The sequence below is a fragment of the Squalius cephalus genome (assembly GCF_949319135.1).
Source record: "Squalius cephalus genome assembly, chromosome: 23".
NCBI classification, from domain to species: domain Eukaryota; kingdom Metazoa; phylum Chordata; class Actinopteri; order Cypriniformes; family Leuciscidae; genus Squalius; species Squalius cephalus.
This window is the reverse complement of record NC_137144.1, coordinates 16,724,956-16,750,634: the sequence shown is the minus strand read 5'-3', so window position 1 is coordinate 16,750,634 and position 25,679 is coordinate 16,724,956. Positions and strand designations below refer to the sequence as shown.

The following is a 25,679-nucleotide window of genomic DNA, read 5'->3' as shown; positions in this document are numbered from 1 at the left end:
GAGGAACTCAACGTGTTCAGCAGCTTAGCTCAGCCCCACAGTGAGCATGATAGTGCTCTGAGCTGTCCAAAGTGCACAGCATTTTATGATGCCTTCATTAAACTGAACCCAGATCAAGTGGTGGAACTAGAGAGAAACACTAGAAAACAGAGCATAGAACCACTCTGGCATGATGCGCGCAAGCTACACATAACAGCAAGCACAGCCAGCAAGGTGCCTCAGCGTGAGACAACTGACCCAGCTAAGTTTCTCACTGAACACCTCTACCCAAAGTTCCAGGGGAATGTGGCCACAAGGTATGGGAAGGAAAGCGAGGGTCTTGCTAAGGATCAGATTAGGGAGAGGGGCTGCATAGTGGTGGACAAGGGGTTGGTGGTGTGTGCAGGAGACCCATGGCTTGCAGCAAGCCCTGATGGTATCATTGATGACAAGCTGCTAGAGGTAAAATGCCCTATCACACTCAGTGCTTGCTCATCCCTTAATGATGCACTCACTGGCACAAACCAAGACATCAGAGTGGAGGGTGGGCAGTACATTGTGAACCCTAAAGGCCCCAGAGGTTACTACAGGCAGATACAGTTAGGGATGCACTGTCTCGGGCTGAAAACATCCTGTCTGGTTATTTGGACCCCAGCACAGCACCTGGAACTTGATGTGCCTCATGACAATGCTTTTGTCTCCACATATATGCAAAGGCTACGTAGCTTTTACTTCAAACACATGCTGCCAAAAGTTGTGGATGAATTTGTAGAGGGAAGACTGCAGTTGAGTGACAGCTACATGAAAATTGTCTCAAAAGCAGCTCAATAGTGCTGATCTGAAATCAGTTTTTACAAGAAAAAGAGGTTTTTTTTTTCCTTAAAGCATAGGTTGTTCCTGCCCTTTTTCACTTTTTACATCAAATACATAAATACATTAAAAACGGAAATTGTAGTCTATAGTACTTTATTCATCAGTCAATAAATCAGTTAATCAATAAGTCAGTTAATCAATAGTTGGTAGTGAATATATCATTTCATTTTATAGTTACAATCCATTTGAAACATTGTGATACAAGTTCAACACTACAAATATGATAATGCAATGCATGTGTTTGGTATTTTAATATATTTAATAATAAAAAAATGTAATCCTGTAGGTAAAAGTATCAAATTAAAGGGTTTGTTCATCCAAAAATGAAAATTCTGTCATTCATTTCTCTACCTCATTTCGTTCCAAACCTGTAAGACCTTCGTTCATCTTCAGAACACAAATGAAGATATTTTTGATGAAATCCGAGAGCTTTCTGTTCCTCCATTGACAGCCTAAGTAATTAAAAATAGCTTAATTTGTGTTCCGAAGATGAACAAAGGTCTTGCAGGTTTGGAACGACATGAGGGTCTTTAGGTGAACTATCCCTTTAAGTTGTGGTTAAGTCCTGCTTTATTTTGGTACAAGTGGTTTCCCCAGATTTGAAAGTGCTGCACAAACAATTAATATTTTATCTATTGTGCAAAGACTGTTATCATTTCTCCGTTTGACCATACTGACTGGCAGGGTGTTCCGCAGAATTCTGAATGACTTCAGTTTTCCTATGGCCCTTTCCACGTGGATTCTCACTCGGGACATTTTTCTAGAGTGTGTCACCTCTAATCCTGTCAATTGTTTTCTTCCCTTTGTAGATGCTGGTACATGAAGACGAACACATTTGGTGGCAAAATATTCGGGAAAATTGAAGCCTCGATCAGCCATTACATGGTCTCCTTGTTCAAGAAGGTCAATTAACCCTGAATTTTTTGTTATAACCTTGTCACTAGCACGGCCACCCCAGACTTTTGATAAAAATGTAAAAGCTCCTGTTGGACTAATACCAACAAGGAACTTCACAGTATTATGTGATTTGTAGTGGGAGTATGTGACTGCCCGTGTTTGCAAACTAGTTGGCCTCTCAATGAACACTTCAGTACAGTCTATTATACATCTAACTTGTTGGAAACCTGTAGTCTTGAAGAGGGTGGGGAGATTTCTTCTGATGTCTTTCCTGGATGGCCACCGGACAAGGCATTGTAACTCTTTAGCCATCACATCGAGCCATTCATGAAAGATGTTTGAGACAGTTCCACAACTCACTCTGAAGCGAAAAGCGAGGTCTTGATGAGTTAAGCCTAGACGAAGCTTCATCAGGACCACAAGAAACTGCTCGGGAAGGGTAAGTATGGTTGATGATGCGTTCCATGTTGTTGTCAGGTAAGTGAGGAGGGTGAAAAACACAGAAGCAGATGGTAGACCAGTGTAAAAATGAGTGTGCTTGTCATCATTTAAAATAAAATCAGACGGACTGCCAAACATATGATCTTGTAGTCGTTTTTCTTGAGATTCCAGTTTCTTCTCCAGTAAAGCCATTTTTCTTTTTAATTCAGTGTTTTCATTTTGTAGCTGGTCAATGTCTGCCATTGACAGATCTGTACCCACAGCAGTGCATCCTTCTTCAGGGTCAGCATGGGTGACCTCTAAGGAAGGTGAATCCATAGACTCAACCACAGATGGTCTCCTCTGTCTCCTCTGGTATCGCTCCAACTTCTGTGAACCATCAATGGTGTTTTTATGAGCGAAAATTGATGGAACATGATCTGGATGGCATGGGTCCACTGATGGCGCACCTAAAATAAAGACAGACACAGTTTGTGTTGACAGTATTGCACCTTGCTAGCATAATACATACATGCTTTGCATAATCCATAACTTTTCTGGTTTCATGTGCATTTCTATGATATTGACTAAAACGTATTGATTAAAAAAAATATTAGTAGCCTACTAGTACATTGAAATTAGATCAAAGTCAAATTTATTTCACAATGCACACTGTTTTAAACCAGCTTTACAGATAAAACATATCAGTGATAATGTAGTAAATTCGTCAGTGAAAATGTAGTAAAAGTCCATATAATACTTAATTTAAAGCTTCATCAGAAGAGCTATGCATTATTGTATTTGTTATGTCCCCAGAGAACAAGCCAAAGGTGACTGTTAGTTAAATAATGTAGGTTATTTGTATAGCATTGATGGAAAAACATTGTGGCTTTTATGCTTGATGGATATCAGGTATCATAACACTAGTTTAAATCATAGCTAAAGCGTATCAACTAACATTGAGCTAACGTTACTGTGTAAAATTAATGTATACAATGTTACAGCTACGTGTGTAGTAATCAATTTAGTTAAACACATAACTATTGCAGGCTTGTTACTGGTCAGCTAGCTATTATCTGTTGCTTATCATGAGTTTCTTACCTGTAACGAAGTGAGTGCTACAGATCCTTGAATTCTTGCCTGGTTGCCAAGCCTCTCTTCGCACAGCGGTGATCCAAGCTCGCCGTCTCCCTTCGTTTTTAGGAAACCGAAACATTTTTATTTTCGATAATGTATTTGTTCCAGAGGTCAGGTTGCATCCCACAGCACAACAACCTGAGCCCAACTTCAGTCTACTCATCACCTTCATTTTAATTGCGTTCGTAGTCGGCGCCATAATTATTACCAGAGAATGTCTATTATTACCGATAAACAAACACAGACCGGAAGTTAACTTCGGGCCAACGCGTAACCCTGGCAACGCGCGTGCGTCCGATGAAACCGTCTATAAGACCAACGCTACTTTTGCGTCATCGAAGGGCAACGCCCCTTTTTGGGGGAAGACAAACAGATTCCCCTGAGAACAGAACTCGCTCGCTCTAGACCTGCAAAGTTTCTTGATAGCAAAAATGGCACAAACATACACTCTCTTTGCCGGCCGAGGACCGTGAGCGGTACTTAAAGAAGCTACTGGATAGGGAGTTACAGAGGTGTCCCTTTGAAATGGTCGAAAACTGGATTAATGACCCCACGCAGTGGCCAAATATGGACTATTCTGACATCTACCACTATCTCGTGGAATCACCAAGTAAGTAACGTTAGCCTATTTTTTTTGTCATTAACACACTCACAGTATGACAAACTAGACGATGAGGCCATGTCAAGAGGAGTCGGTGGTTTACTTGGATCATATTTCACTTGATTTAAGCTATTGACAGTTTTGTTGTCGACTAGCTATACTAGTAAGAAACCCTCAAACACTGTAATCAGAACAATCATGTCAGAGGCTAAAAACATAAATAGTCCGTACCTTAAGTGGGGTAGAGACAATGAAAAATATGCCCCATACATATTTTGCCGTACACTGTAAACCTTTTTACAACTTTCAAAGTCCTAGCACTTTCTAGACACAAGCAGAAACCAGCCAAGTCCACTTTAGTCCTAGCCTGCCACTTTTTCAACAGTAAAATCAGTTAACAGCCAAGGTAGCGTGCCTAGTGAGAGCTAACGTTAATCACGTAGCTGCTAGCAGCTTCGTCTTTCTAACTAGTAAGTTATAGCTAGTCGACAACAAAACTATGTCAATAGCTTAAATCAAGTGAAATATGATCCAAGTAAACCACCGACTCCTCTTGACATGGCCTCATCGTCTAGTTTGTCATACTATGAGTGTGTTAATGACAAAAAAAAAAATTGGCTACTTACTTGGTGATTCCACGAGATAGTGGTAGATGTCTGAATAGTCCAAAGAGAGTGTATGTTTGTGCGATTTTTGCTATCAAGAAACTTTGCAGGTCTAGAGCGAGCGAGTTCTGTTCTCAGGGGAATCTGTTTGTTTTCCCCCAAAAAGGGGCGTTACGCTTCGATGACGCAAAAGTAGCGTTGGTCTAGCCCCGTCCCTCTTCAGCGCTGTGCTCATTGTCTTTTGACTTCCGGTCTGTATTTTCACAGCGATCTTACGTATATGAATGAACGGCTCGTTTTAAAATCTTCCCGGTCTACTGACATGTTAAGACATCTGCTTTAAACATTACATGATAACTTTCGTTAACTTTACATTAAGTAAATCCACTTCAAAAGCTAAATACTCCTGGACAGCAATACAGAGCGACGGCGACCGCAAAAACGGAAGTTCAAAGACAATATTCGAAAGATGGCGGCGCCCTCGTTTCTCTGGCGCATATGGCAATCGGATCTTCTAATGGCAGCTGCAGTGATGCAATGACTTTACCAATCGCCGATTGACTCTATGGAAGGCGAACGGCGTCAAAACGCATGAATTTTGACCGCGTCAACACGCACTATTTGTCCGCGACAATTTTTTTGCGTGTTTCTTTTGTTTGTGTAGACACGCACATTCTGGTCGTGTTAGTTTTCGTTGCGTTAAGCCTTGTTTATACTCGACGCAGCCGCAAGAGCGAGAGTCACCGCAGACCGCGCGCGCACCTCTCCAGACGGACGAGGCGTTTATACTTGACGCGCTCGCCGTTGTACTATTCTTTGAAACGACAGGGGGCGACTATTGGGTAATTGTCCTCTAAACCAGTGGTTCCCAAACCTGTCCTGGAGGACCACCAACACTGCACGTTTTCTTTTTCTCCCTTGTCAAACACACCTGATTCAACTCATCAGCTCATTAACCCATGTGATAATGAGCTGATGAGTTGAATCAGGTGTGTTTGACTAGGGAGAAAAAGAAAACGTGCAGTGTTGGTGGTCCTCCAGGACAGGTTTGGGAACCACTGCTCTAAACCAGTGGTTCCCAAACCTGTCCTGGAGGACCACCAACACTGCACGTTTTCTTTTTCTCCCTAGTCAAACACACCTGATTCAACTCATCAGCTCATTAACCCATGTGATAATGAGCTGATGAGTTGCATCAGGTGTGTTTGACTAGGGAGAAAAAGAAAACGTGCAGTGTTGGTGGTCCTCCAGGACAGGTTTGGGAACCACTGCTCTAAACCATCAGGAGTCAGCGGTGAGAAGAAGAAAGCTATACACACGTGACAGTTTATTTTAGTACACCACCACCAATACCATACAAAAAGAATTGTGTAAAACCCAGTAAACCCTGAGATTATTACTCGTGACAATAAAAACAAATATATGGAAATGAGAATGTGTATACAATATAACTAAATTAACAATCTCTTACATATTTTCTAATTTCACTAAACATTTCATTAAGTTGTGTGAACATTTTTATTAAACATGGACCTTTATGTTCATTAAAAATACTTATTATGCTATTGTATGCTCATTTTTTTAAATGTAAGGAACTTATTTAGATGTGCAAACTGGGTGCCCATGTGGTGAGAAGTTCGAGCTCGGCCAGATTCGGCTCGAAGTCGTTCATCTTCGGATGCGGCGCCGCGCGCGTTGTTACAAAAAGTGCCGTGCACACCGCCAGGCGAAATTGGGTCTTGCGAACCCAACGCGCGAGACCGCCCACTCCGCAATGACGTCATTTTTGCCGCGCGCGCCTCGCGATCTTGCGGCTGCGTCGAGTATAAACAAGGCTTTAACGGTGCGTTTCCACTACAGCGGCAAAAGTCCGCTCAGTGCCGCTGGCAACGCTATAACGCCTCCGCTTTGGGGTGTGTCATTGCGAGTGTGTTTAATCGAAGTTTTTTTCAACACACGGACAATAATCACCAGAAATGCACGCGATTACATTTACAAATAGACAAGCTTTGTTTCCAAATGCATCAAGCAAAGATCCTTTCAATTTTATAAACTTTTATAAACCCAGCCAATATAATCACAATGAACACATCCAAAATAAAATCTTTAACATATATATAACAACTGCAAAGCGTCTAATTTGTAAACAAAATGATTTACGCACTAAATCCAGCATAAACTCCAGCAAAATTTGCATATTTTTAAACTCTCAAAACAGATGTCACATCACGAACCTCACAGCAATTGGCTGCCGACCGCGTTTTTCGCTTGATATTTGCATAAAGTCAAAAACTGCCCAACCTTTTTGACGCTCTCGGTCGCTCTCAACGCTTAGACGCACAGTTTTACCTAAGACGACCAATTTGAACGTGTTTCTCAACGCGCACATTCTGGCCATGTTCGAACTTGTAATATTTTTTTAAAGCAGACTTACTTTTAGATTTACCCACATTTTAATCCTTTAGTTTATTGTGTTACTGATATCTTAAGTGCTAGAGTAAATTAATAAATGTTACATTGTAAATTAAGTAGGCTAAATGCATTCCATATTATAAATTATAATGTATTTATATGGGTTATTTAATGTTTGTTTAAAGTTATTGGCCTATCATTTTCAAAAGTATATAACTTACACAGCATTGGCTATATTTATAACTGAACACACACACACACACACACACACACACACACACACACACACACACACACACTCACACACACATAACTTTATTCACTTTCACATAATAATGTTTTTGTAATTTGGTGTTCAACCCAAAACCTTTTATTATCATATTTTTTTGTCAGAGCTGTTGTGTAAACAAATTAAAATAAAAGTCAAATAAGACAGCAGGTTAAACTATGTTCTCAGAACAAGAGTAAAGTGTCTGTTTTATCAGTAAAAGCCAATAGCCAACTGGATAGAAACAAACTTCTTAAAATTCATTTTCACTTTGTGAATCACAAGTGGTGATAAATGTTTTAAAGTCTAAAAACTGGAACTATTTTAAACACAAATGGAGACATGAGTTCTGACCCTATAGTTTGTTTGTGCTGTTCTGTCTCTGTGTTGTTTACAGTAAACATCGTCTTGGATGCTGCAGGCTGATGAGTGCTATAATGGAATTAGTACATCATATTTAAAATATGTTTTGATGTAGGCCTATTACAGGCTCGACATTTACACTTGTCCGGGCCAAGTGGATTTTTTGAAGGGGCAAATGAAAGAGAATTTTACTTGCCCGACCGGACAAATAGCCTGATTAAAACGTAAATAACAAAAAATTACTATTCTGCATTCATTTAGTGTAAGTTGCGACTGATAGTGAACACAATATCCTAACATAATATATAATGTAGGCTACTGACGATAACACGGTTGTGCGCGCCTAATTTGGAAACAAATGAAACATTCAAAATGTGGAGTTTTTATAACATATGATAAAGTTAAAGGGATAGTTCAACCAGAAATGAAAATTCTGTCATCAATTACTCTCCCTCAAGTTGTTCCAAACCTGTATGACTTTCTTTCTTCTGCTGAACACAAAAGAAGATATTTTGAAGAAAGTCGGTAACCAAACGACTGATGGACCCCATTGACTTCCATAGTAGGGAAAAAAAAATACTATGGATGTCAATGGGGACCAGCAACTGTTTAATTACTAACCTTCTTTAAAATATCTTCTTTTGTGTTTAGCAGAAGAAAGGAAATCATAGGGAGAGTAGGAGAGAGTAAGGAGAGTAAATGATGACAGAATTTTCATTTTTGGGTGAACTATCCCTTTAAGCAACATCACTCGACCAAGAGCGCTGAATACCATCACGATTGAAAATGTGACACTGATTTCATTTTACAGTTCAATAAACAAGTAATTAATATTAAGTCAGTTGAATTTTAGACACAATATTGACATTTTTTGTTCTATTTCAGCAGCGAAAATAGTTCCACAGTGCATCTCAAAGGAAAACTCAACCATTGTTTCATTACCGAATGATTCAGTGTTTTGAACGAATCAGTTCAAAGATTCAATGAATTCCTATTCATTTACAACCGCCTCATCCCTGAATGAATGAGCCGTTTGAATGAATCGTTTGAATAAATGACTCAATGACTCACTCATTAAGACGGTCGCCTGCCACCTCCTACTGGTGGTTTAAAAATATTATTTCTATATACAAATAATATTTATTATTTGTATATTCAAAACATATTTAAATTAATCTCATTACATTATTTAATGCAGTTTAATTTGATTGGTAGCCCTTTAGCATCTTATTATTATATTTTAATTTATTGATCAAATTTAAGAATTTTAAATGAAAGATGAAGCATATATTTAAAACGATTAGAGAAAAATGCCCTTTAGAAAGGTTAAAATATCATAAATATGCCGTTTTATATATGTTAAAGCTGACTGAACAGTAATGAGAATACTGATTCGGAGTAAATTATATTTACAACACACACACACACACACACACACAAAAAAAACACATTTTTTTCCTGGACAAACAAATGTTTTTACTCGGACAAGTGAATGACTAACCGAAGGTCAATCAAATGAAAAGGCTTAATGTTGAGCCCTAGTATATTTTTATTATTATTATTCATTTATTTACCCATAAACCTGTCTTTAGGAAGCCATAAGTTACAGTGGCAAGAATAACTTTGTGAAATCTTTGTTGGTGGTGGACAGGGTTTAAATTAAGACAGGAGTATACCTTAATCTCGTTAATCGTGCATTTGTTTTCTTTTATTCCACAGCTGATGTGTGCAGTTTTTTATTGCTTGCATTAAAATAATTTTCTCTTGTTTTGTTTTTTAATTGCAGTCTTTTTCTTCTGCCATTCATACTTATCAGCTCCATGCAATCTTAAGCTTTTCTTGGTTCAGCTGCACGCAGTCTGAAAAGGCAGTTTTTTGGCAGTTTGCTAAAGTAAAAGAGCCATTCTAAGAGCCATCGTTTAAGCTGTTGACTTTTCTACCTTGAGAAAGAATGTTAAACGAACAACTTAAAAGGACATGACAAATCATTACATAAGACTGACATCACTCACAACGTACCAATGCATTATCCCTCATAAATATAAATATATATATAAATATATATATAAATATAATGCCTGATGTTTGCATACGTGCATACCAGTATACCATAAACATGACGTTTGATGATTGTATTATACCAACGTATCATCACGTCACATACACAAATGTAGTCTCAAATACAACAATTTCATTGGCTGCTGTACGTGTTGTCGCGTTAACACGGTCAAACGGTGCGTGTTGACGCGGTCAAAAAATATGCAATTTACGTAATTTGTGTGTTAACACGTCATTTACGCATTAACACGTCATTCACGTGTAAACACGTGTTTACACGTGAATGACGTGTTAACGCGTAAATATATGTTTACACGTAATTATATGTTTACACGTCAGTTTCACACGTTTTGGCCCTTTTGGACTTCTTTTAAAGACTTTTGACCCCAATCGCCTGCCATACTTTTCTTTAGAAGGCGGGACTCATTCTGTCATATTGGGCGTTGCACTTTCTCTCATTCATAATTAATAGGAGTGAACCGTCTTTATATAAAGTCTTTGGTAGAACATATATCTATATATACAGTAGACATATATGAATCATTGCACTGGAATTGATTCATATACTGTCATTAGCATATTGCTAAGCTAATAGTAAGAGAAATGCAGAGTATATAATTATTGGCTAAATAGTGTTTTTAATTTTTAACATTAAAATTACATTGAACTATTTATTTTTTATTGATACTTTTAAGTACTGAATTAAATATGTTTAATTAAAATTATGATTTTAATTAAACATATTTCATTCAGTACTTAAAAGTATCAAATCATTGTCTCTAACATTTAGCCTACTGTTTCTTAAAAGAAACATTTGTATCAATGAAAGAGCTAAAGGGAAGCTTCAGGCTCATGCTGCTTTAAATGACGTATTTTTTCTTATAAACACAGTTAATTTTGCCGTGTGTGTGTTGTACAGCCCAGAATGAGCTGGCAGGAAAGGGGGTAGGAATATGTGATGAGCTCATCACTTTAGAGGTCATGTCACCAGATGTGTGTGACCTCACACTGATCGATCTACCTGGAATTGCCAGAGTCCCATTAAAAGGACAACCAGAGGATATTGGAAAACAGGTGAGCAGCATAATCTGATTTTGCGCACCACATTTCAGTACCATAGACATTTAGTACCAGTTTTAAAACTATGTCTTCATGTCTTGCAGATCAAACATCTGATTATGAAATTTATTGAGAAGCAAGCGACTATAAACCTGGTAGTGGTTCCTTGTAACACTGACATTGCAACAACAGAAGCATTACAAATGGCACAAGAAGTAGATCCCGAGGGCATAAGAACTGTCGGTAATGAAGCAGATGATCTGCACAAAACATCTAATAACATTAAATATCTTTGAGGATTTGAGGCTTCAAATCATCAAATGCACTTTTTAAAAGAAAATGTTTCATTCTCACAGCCATTTTGACCAAGCCAGATCTCATAGACAAGGGAACAGAGAAGGACATCATGGCCATTGTCCACAACAAAGTGATTCCTCTCCACAAAGGTTACACCATGGTGAAGTGCAGAGGACAACAGCAGATCGATCAGAAAATTCCTCTGGAGGAGGCAACACAAATAGAGAGAGATTTCTTCCAAAACCATGACCATTTCAGGTTACAGACTATATATTTAAGAATATAATTCAACTTTTAGCATGTCATTTCTGAACTGTCCTGATAAAAGTAAATAAAATAAAAAACTTAAGAATGAAATTAATGAAAATAAAACCTTAAGTAGTTTGGCATAATCTTTTAGTAATATTTCTTAGGAAAAATATTTTCACAAGACATGAGCTTCGCTGCTTATTAATATTCTTGGAAAAAGGTTTGTCCACAAAATCATATATCCATGGCAAAAAAAATCACAGAAAAGAAGCCTTGTAGACCCTTAAGACTGTATCAAGGTCAATAAAAGTCTCAGATATATTTCACCTTTACAGTGCCCTCCACAATTATTGAACCCCCTGGTAAATATGATCAAAATTGGCTGTAAAAAATAAATCTGCATCGATTATCCTTGTGATCTTTCATTCAAAAAATGTGCAAAATTCTAACCTTTCATTGAAGTAAAAGAATTGAAAGTGGGGGGAAATCACATTATGAAATAAATGTTTTTCTCCAAAACATGTTGGCCACAATTATTGAAACCCCTAGAATTTTTTACGAGTAAAATATCTCTGAAGCATATTCCCATTAATATTTACCTTTTTTAGTACACCAGGGTGACTAGGAACATGAAATTGTCCAGCTATGACTTCGTGTTTCACAGGAGTTTAAATATGAGGAAACACAAAGGCCAAATCCCCTTAATCATCCATCACAATGAGTAAAACCACAGAATACAGTTCTGATGCGTAGCAAAAGATTGTTGAGCATCACAAACTAGAAAGTGGCTGTAAGACAATAGCTAAAGAATTGAAAATCCCCATTTTGACCATCAGGGCAATAATTAAGAAGTTATAACCAACTAAAGATGTTATGAATCTGCCAGGAAAAGGACGTGTGTCTATATTGTCTTAATGCACGGTGAGGAGGAAAGTTTGAGTGGCCAAAGACTCTCCAAGGATCACAGATGGAGAATTGCAGAGATTAGTTGAGTCTTAGGGTCAGAAAGCCTAAAAAAAAAATTATCAAACAACCCCTACATCCCCACATGTTGTTTGGGAGGGTTTAAAAAAAAACCTCCTCGCTCATCCAAAAACAAATTCCAGCAAATTTAATTGTCAGACACGACTGGATCTTCAAACAACACAGGGTTCTGTGGTCAGATGAGACTAAAACAGAGCTTTTTGGCAGCAAACACACTAGATGGGTTTGGTGAACACAAGGATAAAAAGTACCCCATGTGTACAATTTAATATACCATTGGATCTTTAATGTTGTGGGCATATTTTTCTGCTGGAGGTCCTGGACTTCTTGTTCAGATACATGGCATTGTGGATTCTATCAAATATCAACAGATAAAAAATCAAAACCTGACGCCTTCTGCTAGAAATCTTATAATGGGCCGTGGTTGGATCTTCCATCAGGACAACGATCCAAAACAAACATCAAAATCAAAACAAAAATTTGTTGTGGAGCACAAAATGAAGCTTCTGCCATGACCGTCTCAGTCCCCTGACCTGATGAGTGGGCTGAACTGAAGAGGAGAAGCACCAACATGGATCTGGGAATCTGAATTATCTGGAGAGGTTCTGCATGGAGGAATGGTCTCTGATCTCTTGTCAGTTATTCTCCAAACTCATCAGGCATTATAGGAGAAGACTCAGAGCTGTTATCTTGGCAAAAGGAGATTGCAAAAAGTATTTAATGAAAGGGTTTCAATAATTGTGGCCAACGTGTTTTGGAGAAAAACATTTATTTCATAATGTGATTTTCCCCCCACTTTCAATTCTTTTACTTCAATGAAAGGTTAGAATTTTGCACATTTTTTGAATGAAAGATCACAAGGATAATCGATGCAGATTTATTTTTTACAGCCAATTTTGATCATATTTACCAGGGGGTTCAATAATTGTGGAGGGCACTGTATGTGACAAGGCAAAATTAGTTCAGATTGTAAAATTGTAATATGTGGTATAACTCCCCCAAAACCTAAATTATTATTATTTTTATTAATATTAGATTTTTGTGATGTTCACTTTGTCCATAATAATTTTTTTCAAGAAAGGCTATATGAGCTAAAGTAAACCCCATCTAAACTGAGTGCCTTCTCTTGTTCTACTACAGAGACCTCTTACCGTCTCCAAATAAATTGAGTGAGGGTAAAGCGACTATTGAATGTCTTGCTGTCAAGCTGACTCAGAATCTTGTTGATCATATCAAAGTAAGTTTGTAAATGTCTCAAACTAAGAGTCCTAAATGTGGTGAACTGCATTTGTGGTTTCTATAATCAAATTGTTTCTTACCTATCTTTGTCAGAAATCACTGCCACAGCTCAATCAGCAGATTAAAAAACAGTTGTGGGACGTGAAGAATGAGCTTAAGGAGTATGAGACTGGACCACCAGAAGATCTTAAGGGAGCCAAACAGTTCCTCATTGAAGTAGGACCTCAAGTCATCACATCCTCTTGCTTAGGAGAATTATGATTAGGGGTTCAAGATGCTGGAACCCTATGAAATGGAATGTAAACATTTCTTAATGCATTTTGTGAAACAGACAGATCCTTTCATCCATAAAATTAGCAGCCCTTTAAAAAGATAAAAACACAGAATACAGAAAAAAGTCAAAATTGCGAGATACATATTTTTTGTGTTTGCAAGAAAGAAAGTCAGAATAACAAACTCACAATTCTGAGAAAAATTTGAATTGCAAGATTTTTTCTTAGGAAAAAAAGGAAAAGAAAATATTATATCAGAATTGTGAATAATATTTTTTTGAAATTACCTTAAAGGAACACGATGTAGCTTTTCAACCTTCATAATATATTTCCAAGACCCTTGTGATGGTACATCGACTTACAATAGGTTGAATGACACGGTCTGTATCGCTTTTACTGGCACTACGTAACTTCGGGGTTCGGATAGTAACCCGAGCACAAAAAGAACTACAAAATTCGACTGCTTTACGGCATACGTCACTTCCCCCACCACGTGAGAGGCCAACCAGGGTATGTTTTCGGCTTTCGTGCGTATGTTTTTGTCATGGGGGCTGTTTACACCTGGCCACTTCATGCGTTTTCTCAGATCGGATAGCTATCTGATTGTGAAAAGACCAGGTTTAAATGTCCTCCGAAACGCATTCAAGAAGGATTTGAATCCGATCGCTCAAACCCAAAGGCGTAGATTTGGTTTGAACATTGGGGGGGTTGAAGTTTGGGTCTGCATATTTTTCATGTGATCATGGTATAAATATTGGGGGGGTTGTAATGCATAGATTTAAATATGGGGGGGGGGGGGGTTATCTCCCCCCCAACCCCCCCACAAATTACCCCCCTGCTCAAACCACTTCAGGAGGAGGTCTGAGACGCATTCCAGACGAAACTGGACAAGTGTGCATCTGGTTGTTGAAACCACATATGTAAATTGTACTCCTCCCAAAAATGTAACAAAAAATAAATAAAAAAACGTGTGTGAGCGTGTTATAGTCTATATGTTATTGCCAGATATGATGACGCTACTGGAACACGCATCACCGCAGACGAGCAGCTGAGCATCTATTCATCAAGCCAACGTGCAAACTATCGCAAATCAAAGTGAAAGTAAGTCGCAGGCGCTTATCACACAATCATCATCATTAAAAGTAAAGAAACGAAATGATCTTACCAGGGCTGTTACTGCTCTCTCTTATTGCTGTCTTTGATTTTGACATTTTAGCTGATGATCAATAAAATGCAGCTCATATCTGTTGCTTTCGGTGACGTGCACTCCATTAAATCTGCATATAGCGCGAGAATTGAAGATCGGATTTAAACCCGTTTCGCAAAAACACATTTATGTGACCAGGTGTAAATGGAATCGTTTTGATAAATCAGAAATCCGATCTGAGAAAACGTATGAAGTGGCCAGTAAATAAATCTCTTATTTGTAAACTTGTTTGCATTCTGTTGTATGTTGTTGCGCTTGCTTGTGGTATATCATTTTTTTTACATGCTGTTCATTCATCCATTGCTGATAATTAGACCAGTCCAATAATTTCCATATATGTCTAGCTAGCTTTCGATTATCAGAGCTGTTAACAGACTTGCTAACAAACACTCGTTTCTCTTACGTGTTTTTTGCGTTATGTTTTATTGCCTAGCTTGCCTCACGAACTAGTTTGCCAGCTGAACGTCTCGGTTACGTATGTAACCCTCGTTCCCTGAGTAGGGAACGGAGACGTTACGTCGAATGACGACGAATGGGGTTTCGCTTAGAAAGCCTGTCATCTTCGAGTATATAAAACGAGCCAATGGCAATGAAATGCCATGGGTCTGCGGAATTTGCATAGCGTATCTCCGCCCCACCCTGGGGGTATATAAGGACGTACGCCGGCAACATGCAGATATGTCTTCGCTGAGGAGCCGAGACTGAACTCAGGCGTTCCAGCGGTACAGCGGAAGTGGCAGGGAGACGTAACGTCTCCGTTCCCTACTCAGGGAACGAGGGTTACATACGTAACTGAGACGTTCCCTTTCGTAGTCACTATGAGTTACGTCGGATGGCGACGAATGGGGTTCCCAGTGTAATCACGCCACCTCTCGACTGTCTTCCAGTGCCCTGCGTAAGTCTGAGCTCCCTGTCGTGAGACTAGCACGGACGAAGGAGTCCTACTTAACACAGGAATACCAAGGTACACTGGGAAGCATATCTCAGTGGAAATATGCAATTATGCCCAGCCCGAAGGGGGGGACTTGGAATACACATATGACCCCGGGGGGCTACATATGGAGTATCACTGGGGTGTCCAGCCGCAGGTGGAATCTTTCAACCCCAGGGGTGGCAAGGTGGCTTGCCAAGGGAAAGACACATGCTCAGAGAGGCTTACAGTGGAATACACATGTGGGGGTCGCCCAAGGGGGAACCATGCACATGGAGGCACCTAGCCAAGCGCGAAAGCTGCCGGTGGCAACTCTGGCGTTGACGTCGTCAGTGCTGGAGGAGACTCAGGGCTTACTAGGCTCACCTGAGGAGAATATCGCACGTATCCCGTCCGTGGAGAGGAATGGCGAGCAAGCGAAGACACCTGAGCAGAATCTCTTACCGGCTAGTTGAAGTGAGTACATGAGAAGAAACTCCACTCGGAGATTGTAGAATCTCGCGAATGTGTTAGGTGTCGCCCAGCCTGCAGCTCTGCAGATGTCTGTTAGCGAGGCGCCATGCGCTAGAGCCCAAGAGGATGCCACACTCCGAGTGGAGTGGGCCGTCACACCAAGGGGGCATGGTCGACCTTGCTGCTGGTAAGCCAAAGCAATGGCGTCCACTATCCAGTGAGACAACCTTTGCTTGGAGAGAGCCTTTCCCTTCAGCTTCCCACCATGACAGACAAAGAGCTGGTCTGAGGTCCTGAAACACTGCGTTCTGTCGACGTAGGCACGGAGTGCGCGTACTGGACAGAGCAGTGCCAAGGCTGGGTCTGCCTCCTCCAAGGGCAGCGCTTGCAGGTTCACTACCTGGTCTCGAAAGGGAGTGGTAGGAACCTTTCCAGGCCGGGGTCTCAGGATCACGTGAGAGTTAGCCGGCCCGAATTCCAGGCACGCTTCGTCAACCGAAAATGCCTGCAGGTCCCCTACCCTCTTGATGGAGGCCAATGCAACCAGGAGCGCTGTCTTAATTGACAGGAACTTAAGCTCCACTGATTGCAGAGGCTCAAAGGGAGCACTCTGCAGGGCAGTTAAAACCAATGAGAGGTCCCAAGAGGGAACGAGAGGAGGGCGAGGAGGATTCAGTCTCCTCGCTCCTCTCAGGAACCTGATGATCAGGTCGTACTTTCCCAGAGACCTACCATCAACTGCGTCATGATGTGCGGCAATGGCGGCAACATACACTTTCAGGGTGGAGGGAGACAGCCTTCGCTCCAACCCTTCTTGCAGGCAGGAAAGCACGACACTGATCGGGCATTTCGTGGGTTCTAGATGTTTAGAAGAACACCAGGTGACGAAGAGGTTCCACTTCAACGCATAGGCATGTCTCGTGGACGATGCTCTAGCAGAAGTGATGGTAGCCACCACCGCTGGTGGTAGGGTACTCAAACCTACCTCGTCCCGTCCAGGAGCCACACATGGAGGTCCTCGGAGTCCCTTCCTCAGAGGGATTGGCCAGGGAGGTGCTGTCGCGAGGAGTATAAGTTCTGGAAACCAGGTGCGGTTGGGCCAATACGGGGCAACCAAAATTACCTGCTCCTCATCCTCCCTGATCTTGCGCAAAGTCTGTGCAAGAAGGCTCACTGGGGGAAACGCATACTTGCGGAGGCCCCGCGGCCAGCTGTGCGCCAGTGCATCCGTGCCGAGCGTGCCCTCGTCAGGGAATAAAACAGGTCGCAGTGGGACGAGTCGTGGGAGGCAAACAGGTCTACCTGTGCGTCCCCGAACTGATCCCAAATCAGCTGAACCGTCTGGGGATGGAGTCTCCATTCTCCAGCGAGAGGCCGAAGCCGAGACAGCTCGTCGGCCGCCTGGTTCAGGTCTCCCGGGATATAAATGGCTCGAAGCGACCTCAGATGCTTCTGACTCCATATGAGGAGGTGGCGGGCGAGTTGTGACATACGGCGGGAGCGCAGACCACCTTGACGGTTGATGTACGCTACAGTCGCGGTATTGTCTGATCGGACTAGTACGTGTTGACCCCTGAGCAACGCACGGAAGCGGTGCAGGGCAAGACGTACAGCCAACAACTCGAGGCAATTGACATGCCAAAGGCGCTGTGGTCCTGTCCAGGAGCCCGCGGCAGCATGTCCATTGCACATGGCGCCCCAACCCGTGGTGGAGGCATCTGTTGATACAACAACATGCCTGGAAACTCGTTCGAAGGGCACTCCGGCCCGAAGAAAACTGAGGTTCGACCACGGGGTGAAGGTCTGACGGCAGGTCGGAGTCACTGGAACTCGGAGCGTGCCGTGATGCCATGCCCACCTCGGGACTCGATCGCAAAGCCAAAGCTGAAGCGGTCTCATATGAAGCAATCCGAGCGGCGTGACTGCGGCTGCGGATGCCATATGCCCCAGGAGCCTCTGAAATAGTTTCAGTGGAACCGCACTCTTGCCCTCGAACTGACGAAGGCAAGTCAGCAGTGACTGCGCGCGCTCGCTCGTAAGCTGCGCGCACATGGCGACCGAGTTGATTTCCATACCGAGAAAAGAGATCCTCTGCACGGGGCAGAGTTTGCTCTTCTCCCAGTTGACCCGAAGGCCCAGACGAGCTAGGTGCCGGAGCACTTGGTCCCTATTATCGCAAACCTGGTCTCGAGAGTGAGCTAGGATCAGCCAGTCGTCGAGATAGTTCAGGATGCGAACCCCGTGTTCCCGAAGGGGAACAAGGGCTGCCTCGACGACCTTCGTGAAGACGCGAGGAGACAGGGCTAGCCCGAAAGGTAGAACCGCGTACTGGTATGCCTGCCCCTCGAAAGCAAACCGTAGAAACGGTCTGTGTCGAGGAAGAATGGAGACATGGAAGTAGGCGTCCTTCAGGTCGATCGCTGCAAACCAATCCTGCGGCCGTATGCACTCGAAAATGCGTTTGGCCGTGAGCATCTTGAACGGCATCCTGTGAAGGGAGCGGTTCAAGACGCGCAAGTCGAGGATTGGTCATGACCCACCGGATTTCTTCGGTACAATGAAGTAGGGGCTGTAGAAGCCGGACTTCATTTCGGCTGGAGGGACAGTCTCGATCGCACTCTTCGCCAGTAAGGTAGCGACCTCCGCTCTCATAACAGGGGCATTGCCACCGACCATAGTGAAGCGGACTCCCCTGAAGCGGGGAGGAGACCGCGCGAACTGAATCGCGTAGCCAAGCCTGATGGTTTTCGCGACCCAATGGGACAGTCTGGGAAGACTCCCAAAAGCTGTACCAGCGGGGTCAAGCGAACCACAAACGTACCCTGGTGGTGCAGCGAAGCGGAATGACCGGCCCGGACATGGGTGGCATAGCGGCCCGGTGTGGGGGCACGGTCATTAACCGCGTCCTGCCAGAGGAGGCCAGGGAAGCCACGGGGGGACCAGCGTTCCACGGGGGCGTGCTCTGGCAGGGGTCTGGCAACAGAGGAGGACGAGAGTGGCGAGGCTCGTGAGCGGCGCGCACTGTCATCCACAGCCTCTTGGGGCTCGGAGGAAGGGGCATCAGTTCTTGAAACGAGATTCTACCCCGGCCCTCCACCGGGGGACGGAGTGGCCCTGCTACCAGCTCCTGAGAAGAACTGAGCCCTAACTCCAAGCTGCCTGTTTCGAGAGTGCTGCTTAGCTTGGCGTTTGGCCGGCTAAGGGGCGGAGATGGGCAGTGCCGCCCTTCTGCATTCCCCTCCTGCCAGGGGCCGGTGAAGGCTCGAGGGGAGGAGCCGCAGGGAGGCGGCCTCGGCGGGAAGCAGACTAAGGAGACCACACAGACGGATGACCATTGATGCAGAAGGCTTTAGTCCACTTCAGGAAAGGGTCGAAGACTGTTGGGCGCAGTCCTCAACCACACCGCCGAGCAAGCCACCCGTCTCGAGAGTGCTGCTTAGCCTGGCGTTTGGCCGGCTAAGGGGCGGAGACGGGCGGTGCCACCCTCCTGCAACCCTCTCCTGCTCGGGGCTAGTGAAGGCCCGAGGAGAGGGGCCGCAGGGAGGCGGCCTCGGTGGGAAGCAGACCAAGGAGACCGCACGGACGGATGACCGCCGGTGCAAAAGGCCTCGGTCTGCTTCTGGGGGGGGTTGAAGACTGTAGGGTACAGTCCTCAACCACACCGCCGAGGAGCCCAGCCTGGGACATGGGGGAGCCGAGAAAATGAATTCTCAGACCCCCTCACATCAGCCTGGCTGAGCCCATTCCTGGACCACACCTGTGGACATCACCTGGCCCAGGATCACGCAGGTACCGATGTCGCCCGTAGAGCGAGGTCAGCAGTGTGCGTGGCGGATCGACCAGCCCAGACATGGGAGGCATAGCGTCCCTGCGTGGGGGCGTGGTCGAGTTTCCGCATTCTGTCAGTGTTGGCCAGGGAAGGACCAGCGTTCCACGGGGGCCAGGTCTGACAGAGAACATACAGCCCATGATCGCCACGCGATCGAGTGCAGCGAAGGCGGAGGACGCCCACGGGCCACGATAAGTCACGGGGACTCTCGCGAGCCGGAGGCGTCCTGATGCACATCCGGGAGAAAGGCACTGGAAGCGAGTGCTGTAGCAACACGCGCCCAGAAACCAATCGTAAGCCTACAGCGCTTGGGGGGAGGGCAGCGCCACTCCAACTGATGCTTTCAGCTGCCCGGGAAAGCATGGCCATCAGCTCTGGATCTGACTCGACTAACGCTGACACTCCCGTTTTTTTTTAGGAAGGCAACGCAGTCGAATCCTCATTTCCAGAGGGATCAAGCCCGCCTTGTGATGCTGTGAGTGACATGACACCATCTGCTGGAGTCCCGAATGAAAACACTGGGTCCCCGAGAGGAACCAGGCACACACGGAAGCCCCACTGTTTGCGATGTGGAGGGGGGCGTGGCCCGAGGAAAGCTCGTCGGAATTATGCCACACCATACCCTCAGATCACCCTGGCCACCAGCCAAAGTATCCCCTCTCGAGGAAGAGATAGATTGGGGTGTGGCAGAGGGGACTCTCACACAGAGATCATTGAGTCTCGATCTATAAACATCGCAATGGTCATGTTCCCGCAATGAAAACATGACTCATCCACGAGCGCTGCCGAGCGTGATTAAGCCCAACACGCGAAACAGCGCTCGTGACCGTTAGACAGATGAGTCACGCGCCCACATCCAGAAAATACACGGGCGAGCCGTCTTGAAAAAGACGTGCCGCGTGCAGCTCTTTTAGAGAGAGAAAAAAGCTCAGCAGAGTGCTGAAGCGCCCAGGGAGAAACACACACACTGTCGGCAGATCACTGCACAGATCAGCAGCAGGCAATGCGATCTCGCTGGAACACGCCGTCACACCAACACATTGAAGAGCCGCTCGTCTCGTAGAGTGAAGATGATACAGAATGGCTTGTAGGAGTGAAGAAAACTCTTGGCTCCGAAGCGAAAACATATCTGCATGTTGCCGGCGTACTTCCTTATATACCCCCAGGGTGGGGCGGAGATACGCTATGCAAATTCCGCAGACCCATGGCATTTCATTGCCATTGGCTCGTTTTATATACTCGAAGATGACAGGCTTTCTAAGCGAAACCCCATTCGTCGTCATCCGACGTAACTCGGAGTGACTACGAAAGGGAACTCAGGTGTTGTAAGGTGTATTTATCACGTAGTCCTGGGATATCAGACGACGCTGTTGACGTTGATTCGTGCAATTATCATGAGAACAGTTTTCAATATCTCACATAAATATCAAGACATAAATAAGTCTAACGTAGAGGTTGGTGGAGGGGTATTTACGACAGTGCAAGTATTCCACAGCGACTCTAGGGGTCGCTGTTTGACAAAAACACAATTTCTCCACAGTGTGCCTTTAACGTCAAGTTAAAAGAAGTAAATGTTTGAAAAGCAAGGTTCATTCTGTTTAAATCCACTATGCTTTGTCTCGTGCCTTGTGTGAACAGCCCCTGAAAATGTTCTCTGTTCAGATAATACCTCTTTTACCTCCTCAGGAGATTCACTTTTGCTGTATAATGATATTGTAAAAGGCTAATGAAACAATTTTTCTTTTCTTCACAGACCCTAAAAAGATTCAGTGATCAAATCAACTCTTTATCATCAGGGGAGCTGATGAGTGAGGAAAATTTGTTTGTCCAGCTTCGGGCTGAATTCAAAAAGTGGAATGATCATCTTAACAGCACAAAAACATCCTGTCAGTATATTTACAACATGCAACAACTTTGAATTCACTGTTTTTTTAATTTCTTAGGGTTCTGATAAAAATGAAAAAGTCAGTTAATTTCATAAGAAATCCATTTTGTTTCCAAACAAGTCAGCAATTCAAAAAAGTTGAGCCAGAAAAACAGAGGGAGGGAACTGCTCGGATTCAGTAACTACAGAGTGTTTGAGTCGGTTCTGCAAGAACATGTGGCCAAACTTAAGAAGCCAGCCATTGAATTACTCAATACCATCAAAGGTACCATCACAAAAGACTTTATGGTTATTGTAGAGAGCCAAAAGATCACCAATTTAATGACATTAATAGTTTTAACAAATGTGGCTGTTTGTCTTCTTGACTTGATGTATTTCTCCTGAAGACATCATCATCATACATTTGACTGACGTGGTGAGTCAGTGTTTCAGGAACTACTCTGTCCTTCAAAACACTGCTAAGGTAAATATTGTTCCTAATTGGTGGAAAAACTAATAACTAAACTAAAACTAATCCAGTTTAATCAAGTTATCTTTCCTCGCTACTTTTTCATTTGACTTTTTCATTTTGCCCATAGGACAAAATCAAAAACATTCAGTTAACACAGCAAGAAAAGACAGAGCAGAGGATCTCAGAGCAGTTTGAAATGGAAAACAGGGTCTACACTCAAGATCCCATCTACTTGAAGGTCTTGAATGAGATTACGAATGAGAAGTTTTCAGAAAATCAGTTACCCTTCTTTGACAAAAAATGCAAGTACAGTAATATGCTGGAGGCGTATTATGAGGTAGAATTTCTTAGTTTTCAGAAACAAATAGCAGTGCAGTGTATGTGTATGTGGAAGTAACTTAATATCTCTTTGTTTTCTTTCAGATTGTGGTGCAGCGAATGGCTGACCAACTGCCCTTGATGATCTTATTTTTCATGTTGAAGCAGACTGCTGAGCTCCTGTCTATTGACATGTTGTGTTTACTGGATGGGGCAAATGTGCGCGAGCTCCTGTTTGAGGACTCTGAAGTCAGCAGAAGGCGCAAAGACCTACGAGAGCGCCTGAATCGTTTGAGTGCTGCTCAGGAAGCAATTAGCACATTTTCTACTAGACTAGAGGGTATCTGAAAATACATATAATGTACCTATGCCAATCTTATAATGTATCTGACAACTTCTAAACAAACATCCATTTTCCATAAATAAACCTATACAATTTTCTTCAGAATATTAAAATATACATACATACATTAACCCACATCTTATACGTTTTGATTGTTTCCATGTTACTCACAAAATGGGCTAAAGCAGGGCCGATACATTTTGTTTTCTAAAATAGCTAAAAGCCTCAGTGCGTTATCTACAAGTTAAGGTCTAACTTAAAGCAACACTAAGTAACTTTTGCTCTCGGGGTCCCCCTACAGTTGGGAAACAGTATTGTCTTCTACTTCTGTCATAAAATCTGTCATGGTTACACCAGGGGATACACGTGCATTTGTTGACAAGCCGATACCCCCGAACTCTGCAGAAGGAGTTCTCACGTCTTGGGCAGACTGCCTGCGTTGCGTGTGAAATGTCTTCATCCCAGGTACAGTGGCATATATTTCAGCATGTCATATGAATATAATTTCATGGGTTTTATTTTTTCATCGAAAACTAGCATGTCAGCATTTACTAGCTACCAGATTGAAAATAGGGTTGGGCGATGTCCCCTAAATTGGCAGTTGACGATGTTAACAGTAAAACATCGCGATGGACGATGATATCGTCGGGGGGGGGGAGAGTTCCTCTTAATGCTACGGAATAGTGCTGACCATCACGAAGAGAGAGAGAGAGAGAGAATGCACATAGTAGCTACTTACATCTACTGTGTTTACGGGAATACTCGACTTGGCATTTTGAAAATTTTCTGTGTTTATTTGGCAGTTTAGGCGCGCAACCGAAGACAAAGCGCTTGTCCGTGTTGCGCTCGGAGCGCGCGCACAGCATCCGACTTATCGCGCTTTTGATATTTCTTTTCAATATAAAGCACATCCTGCTCTTTTCTTTCTCATTCATTCATGTTTTGTTATTGATAACTTTAAACAGAATCGTCAACTGAAATCTGCACGGATTATCAACAATACGACACATTTATAATATATAAAGTGTCTGCGGCAAAAGTGAAAGTAGGCTACCAGCGGTCAGCGGGTGAAATGTTTCGAAATGTCTCTTTGCACAGCAAAGCACCCGTTTCAATAAAAGGATTTATTAAAGTTTATATAGCCTACTTTTACATTTTCGCTGCTGTTCTAAAATGATTTTCGCCATTACCTTAAACAAGCTGCAGCTGCTTAAATCCCAGTGCTGGAGCTCTCGTGAACAGCACTGAACACGCACTTTCGCCGCTACAAATTTGGGGGGGGGGGGGGGGGGGGGGGGGGGGGGGGGGGCGTGGCATCACGATGGTGGCTCTCCATCCTGATGTCGGTCAGCACAACCCTAATTGAAAATTCGCTCCTCTACTAGCATTACTTGATTCATGAAGATAAATGGAGGACCAGATAGCTTCCGTAACATAGCCAGGCAGACAACAAATTCGAAAAACTAGACATAGCATGCAAGCAATATACTTACTAGTCCAACAGCATGACGGCCAAGTCAGCATCGGTCGGGCAGCCCTCATCCTCCTTTAGCTCACGCCAGCGAGCGAACGCTGGACCAATATTGATCCTCGCCCGGTGAAGCAGTCGATTCTGTTCCCTACCGGAATTCCTGTTCCCTTTACGCAATCATACTACAAATCATCCGTAGTTGCCGAGTTACCATACGTACCATCAGAACTGAATACTGAAAACTGAATAGTGAGGTATGCCGTAAAGCAGTCGAATTTTGTAGTTCTTTTTGTGCTCGGGTTACTACCCAAACCCCGAAGTTCCATAGTGCCAGTTAAAGCGATACAGACCCCGTCAGGCTATGGCAGACGTGTCATTCAACCTATTGTAAGTTGATGTACCATCACAAGGGTCTTGGAAATATATTATGAAGGTTGCAAAACTACATGGTGTTGCTTTAAGATTAGGTCTAACTTGAGATTTAATGATTTTTTTTTGGCTCATATAAAATGTTTAAAAATATGCAAAATATATATATATATTTATAATTTTTGAGGGCCAGTGAAAATAATGGCAGTGCATGTATAGGATTGTGTACACTGATGCAGTGAATAGCATTCAATCACTGTAGTTCAGCGAGTATGTAAGACTGGAGTCAAGCCGTCTGGCTTAGAGAAGGTATAGGCTACTCTCTGAGAAATCAAGGGACATTTCTGAAAATTAACATTTGAACTCTCTCTTGCGAAATTAGCATCCTCATCCGAGACACAGTCACACTGTGTTGATCATCTCAGTATTGTCTTAAAGGTCCCATTGCATGAAAATTTCACTTTATGAGGTTTTTTTACTTTAATATGATTTTCCCTAGCCTGCCTATGGTCCCCCAGTGATGGGTGTAAACCAAGTCCTGGGTATTTTTGAGAAAACAAAAGCTCAGACGGGCGAATCTAGAAATCTTCCCCTTATGTCCATAAGGGGAAAGGTTACCTCCCCTTTATCTTCTTTGCCCGCAAAAAGAATTTGGCCCACCCATGAGAAAATGAGCTACTGAGATATTGTTTTTTCCTCGAGAGACATC

At 43.1% G+C, this 25,679-nt stretch overlaps 2 protein-coding genes across 2 annotated transcripts in view; one reads left to right on the top strand and one right to left on the bottom strand.

Annotated features, from left to right (window-relative positions):
• Positions 1–25,408, top strand: part of LOC307151755 (interferon-induced GTP-binding protein Mx3-like) — a 33,422-nt gene extending 8,014 nt beyond the window's left edge. The window contains exons 5-15 of the mRNA XM_079859899.1: positions 10,533–10,687; positions 10,777–10,915; positions 11,029–11,227; positions 13,343–13,439; positions 13,535–13,657; positions 21,887–22,019; positions 22,140–22,283; positions 22,405–22,481; positions 22,597–22,806; positions 22,893–23,391; positions 25,064–25,408. Coding sequence (XP_079716025.1) covers positions 10,533–10,687; positions 10,777–10,915; positions 11,029–11,227; positions 13,343–13,439; positions 13,535–13,657; positions 21,887–22,019; positions 22,140–22,283; positions 22,405–22,481; positions 22,597–22,806; positions 22,893–23,135 — 1,520 coding nt within the window. The 3' untranslated portion in view covers positions 23,136–23,391; positions 25,064–25,408. The remainder of the gene's footprint in view (positions 1–10,532; positions 10,688–10,776; positions 10,916–11,028; positions 11,228–13,342; positions 13,440–13,534; positions 13,658–21,886; positions 22,020–22,139; positions 22,284–22,404; positions 22,482–22,596; positions 22,807–22,892; positions 23,392–25,063) is intronic.
• LOC307151760 (uncharacterized protein) lies at positions 931–3,570 on the bottom strand. Its single transcript, XM_079859908.1, has 2 exons — positions 3,271–3,570; positions 931–2,639 (listed from the first exon to the last, which is right to left on the bottom strand). Exons 1-2 carry the CDS (start codon positions 3,503–3,505, stop codon positions 1,423–1,425), a joined length of 1,452 nt encoding a protein of 483 aa, XP_079716034.1. The 5' UTR covers positions 3,506–3,570; the 3' UTR covers positions 931–1,422.
• Positions 25,409–25,679: the final 271 nt, after the last annotated feature.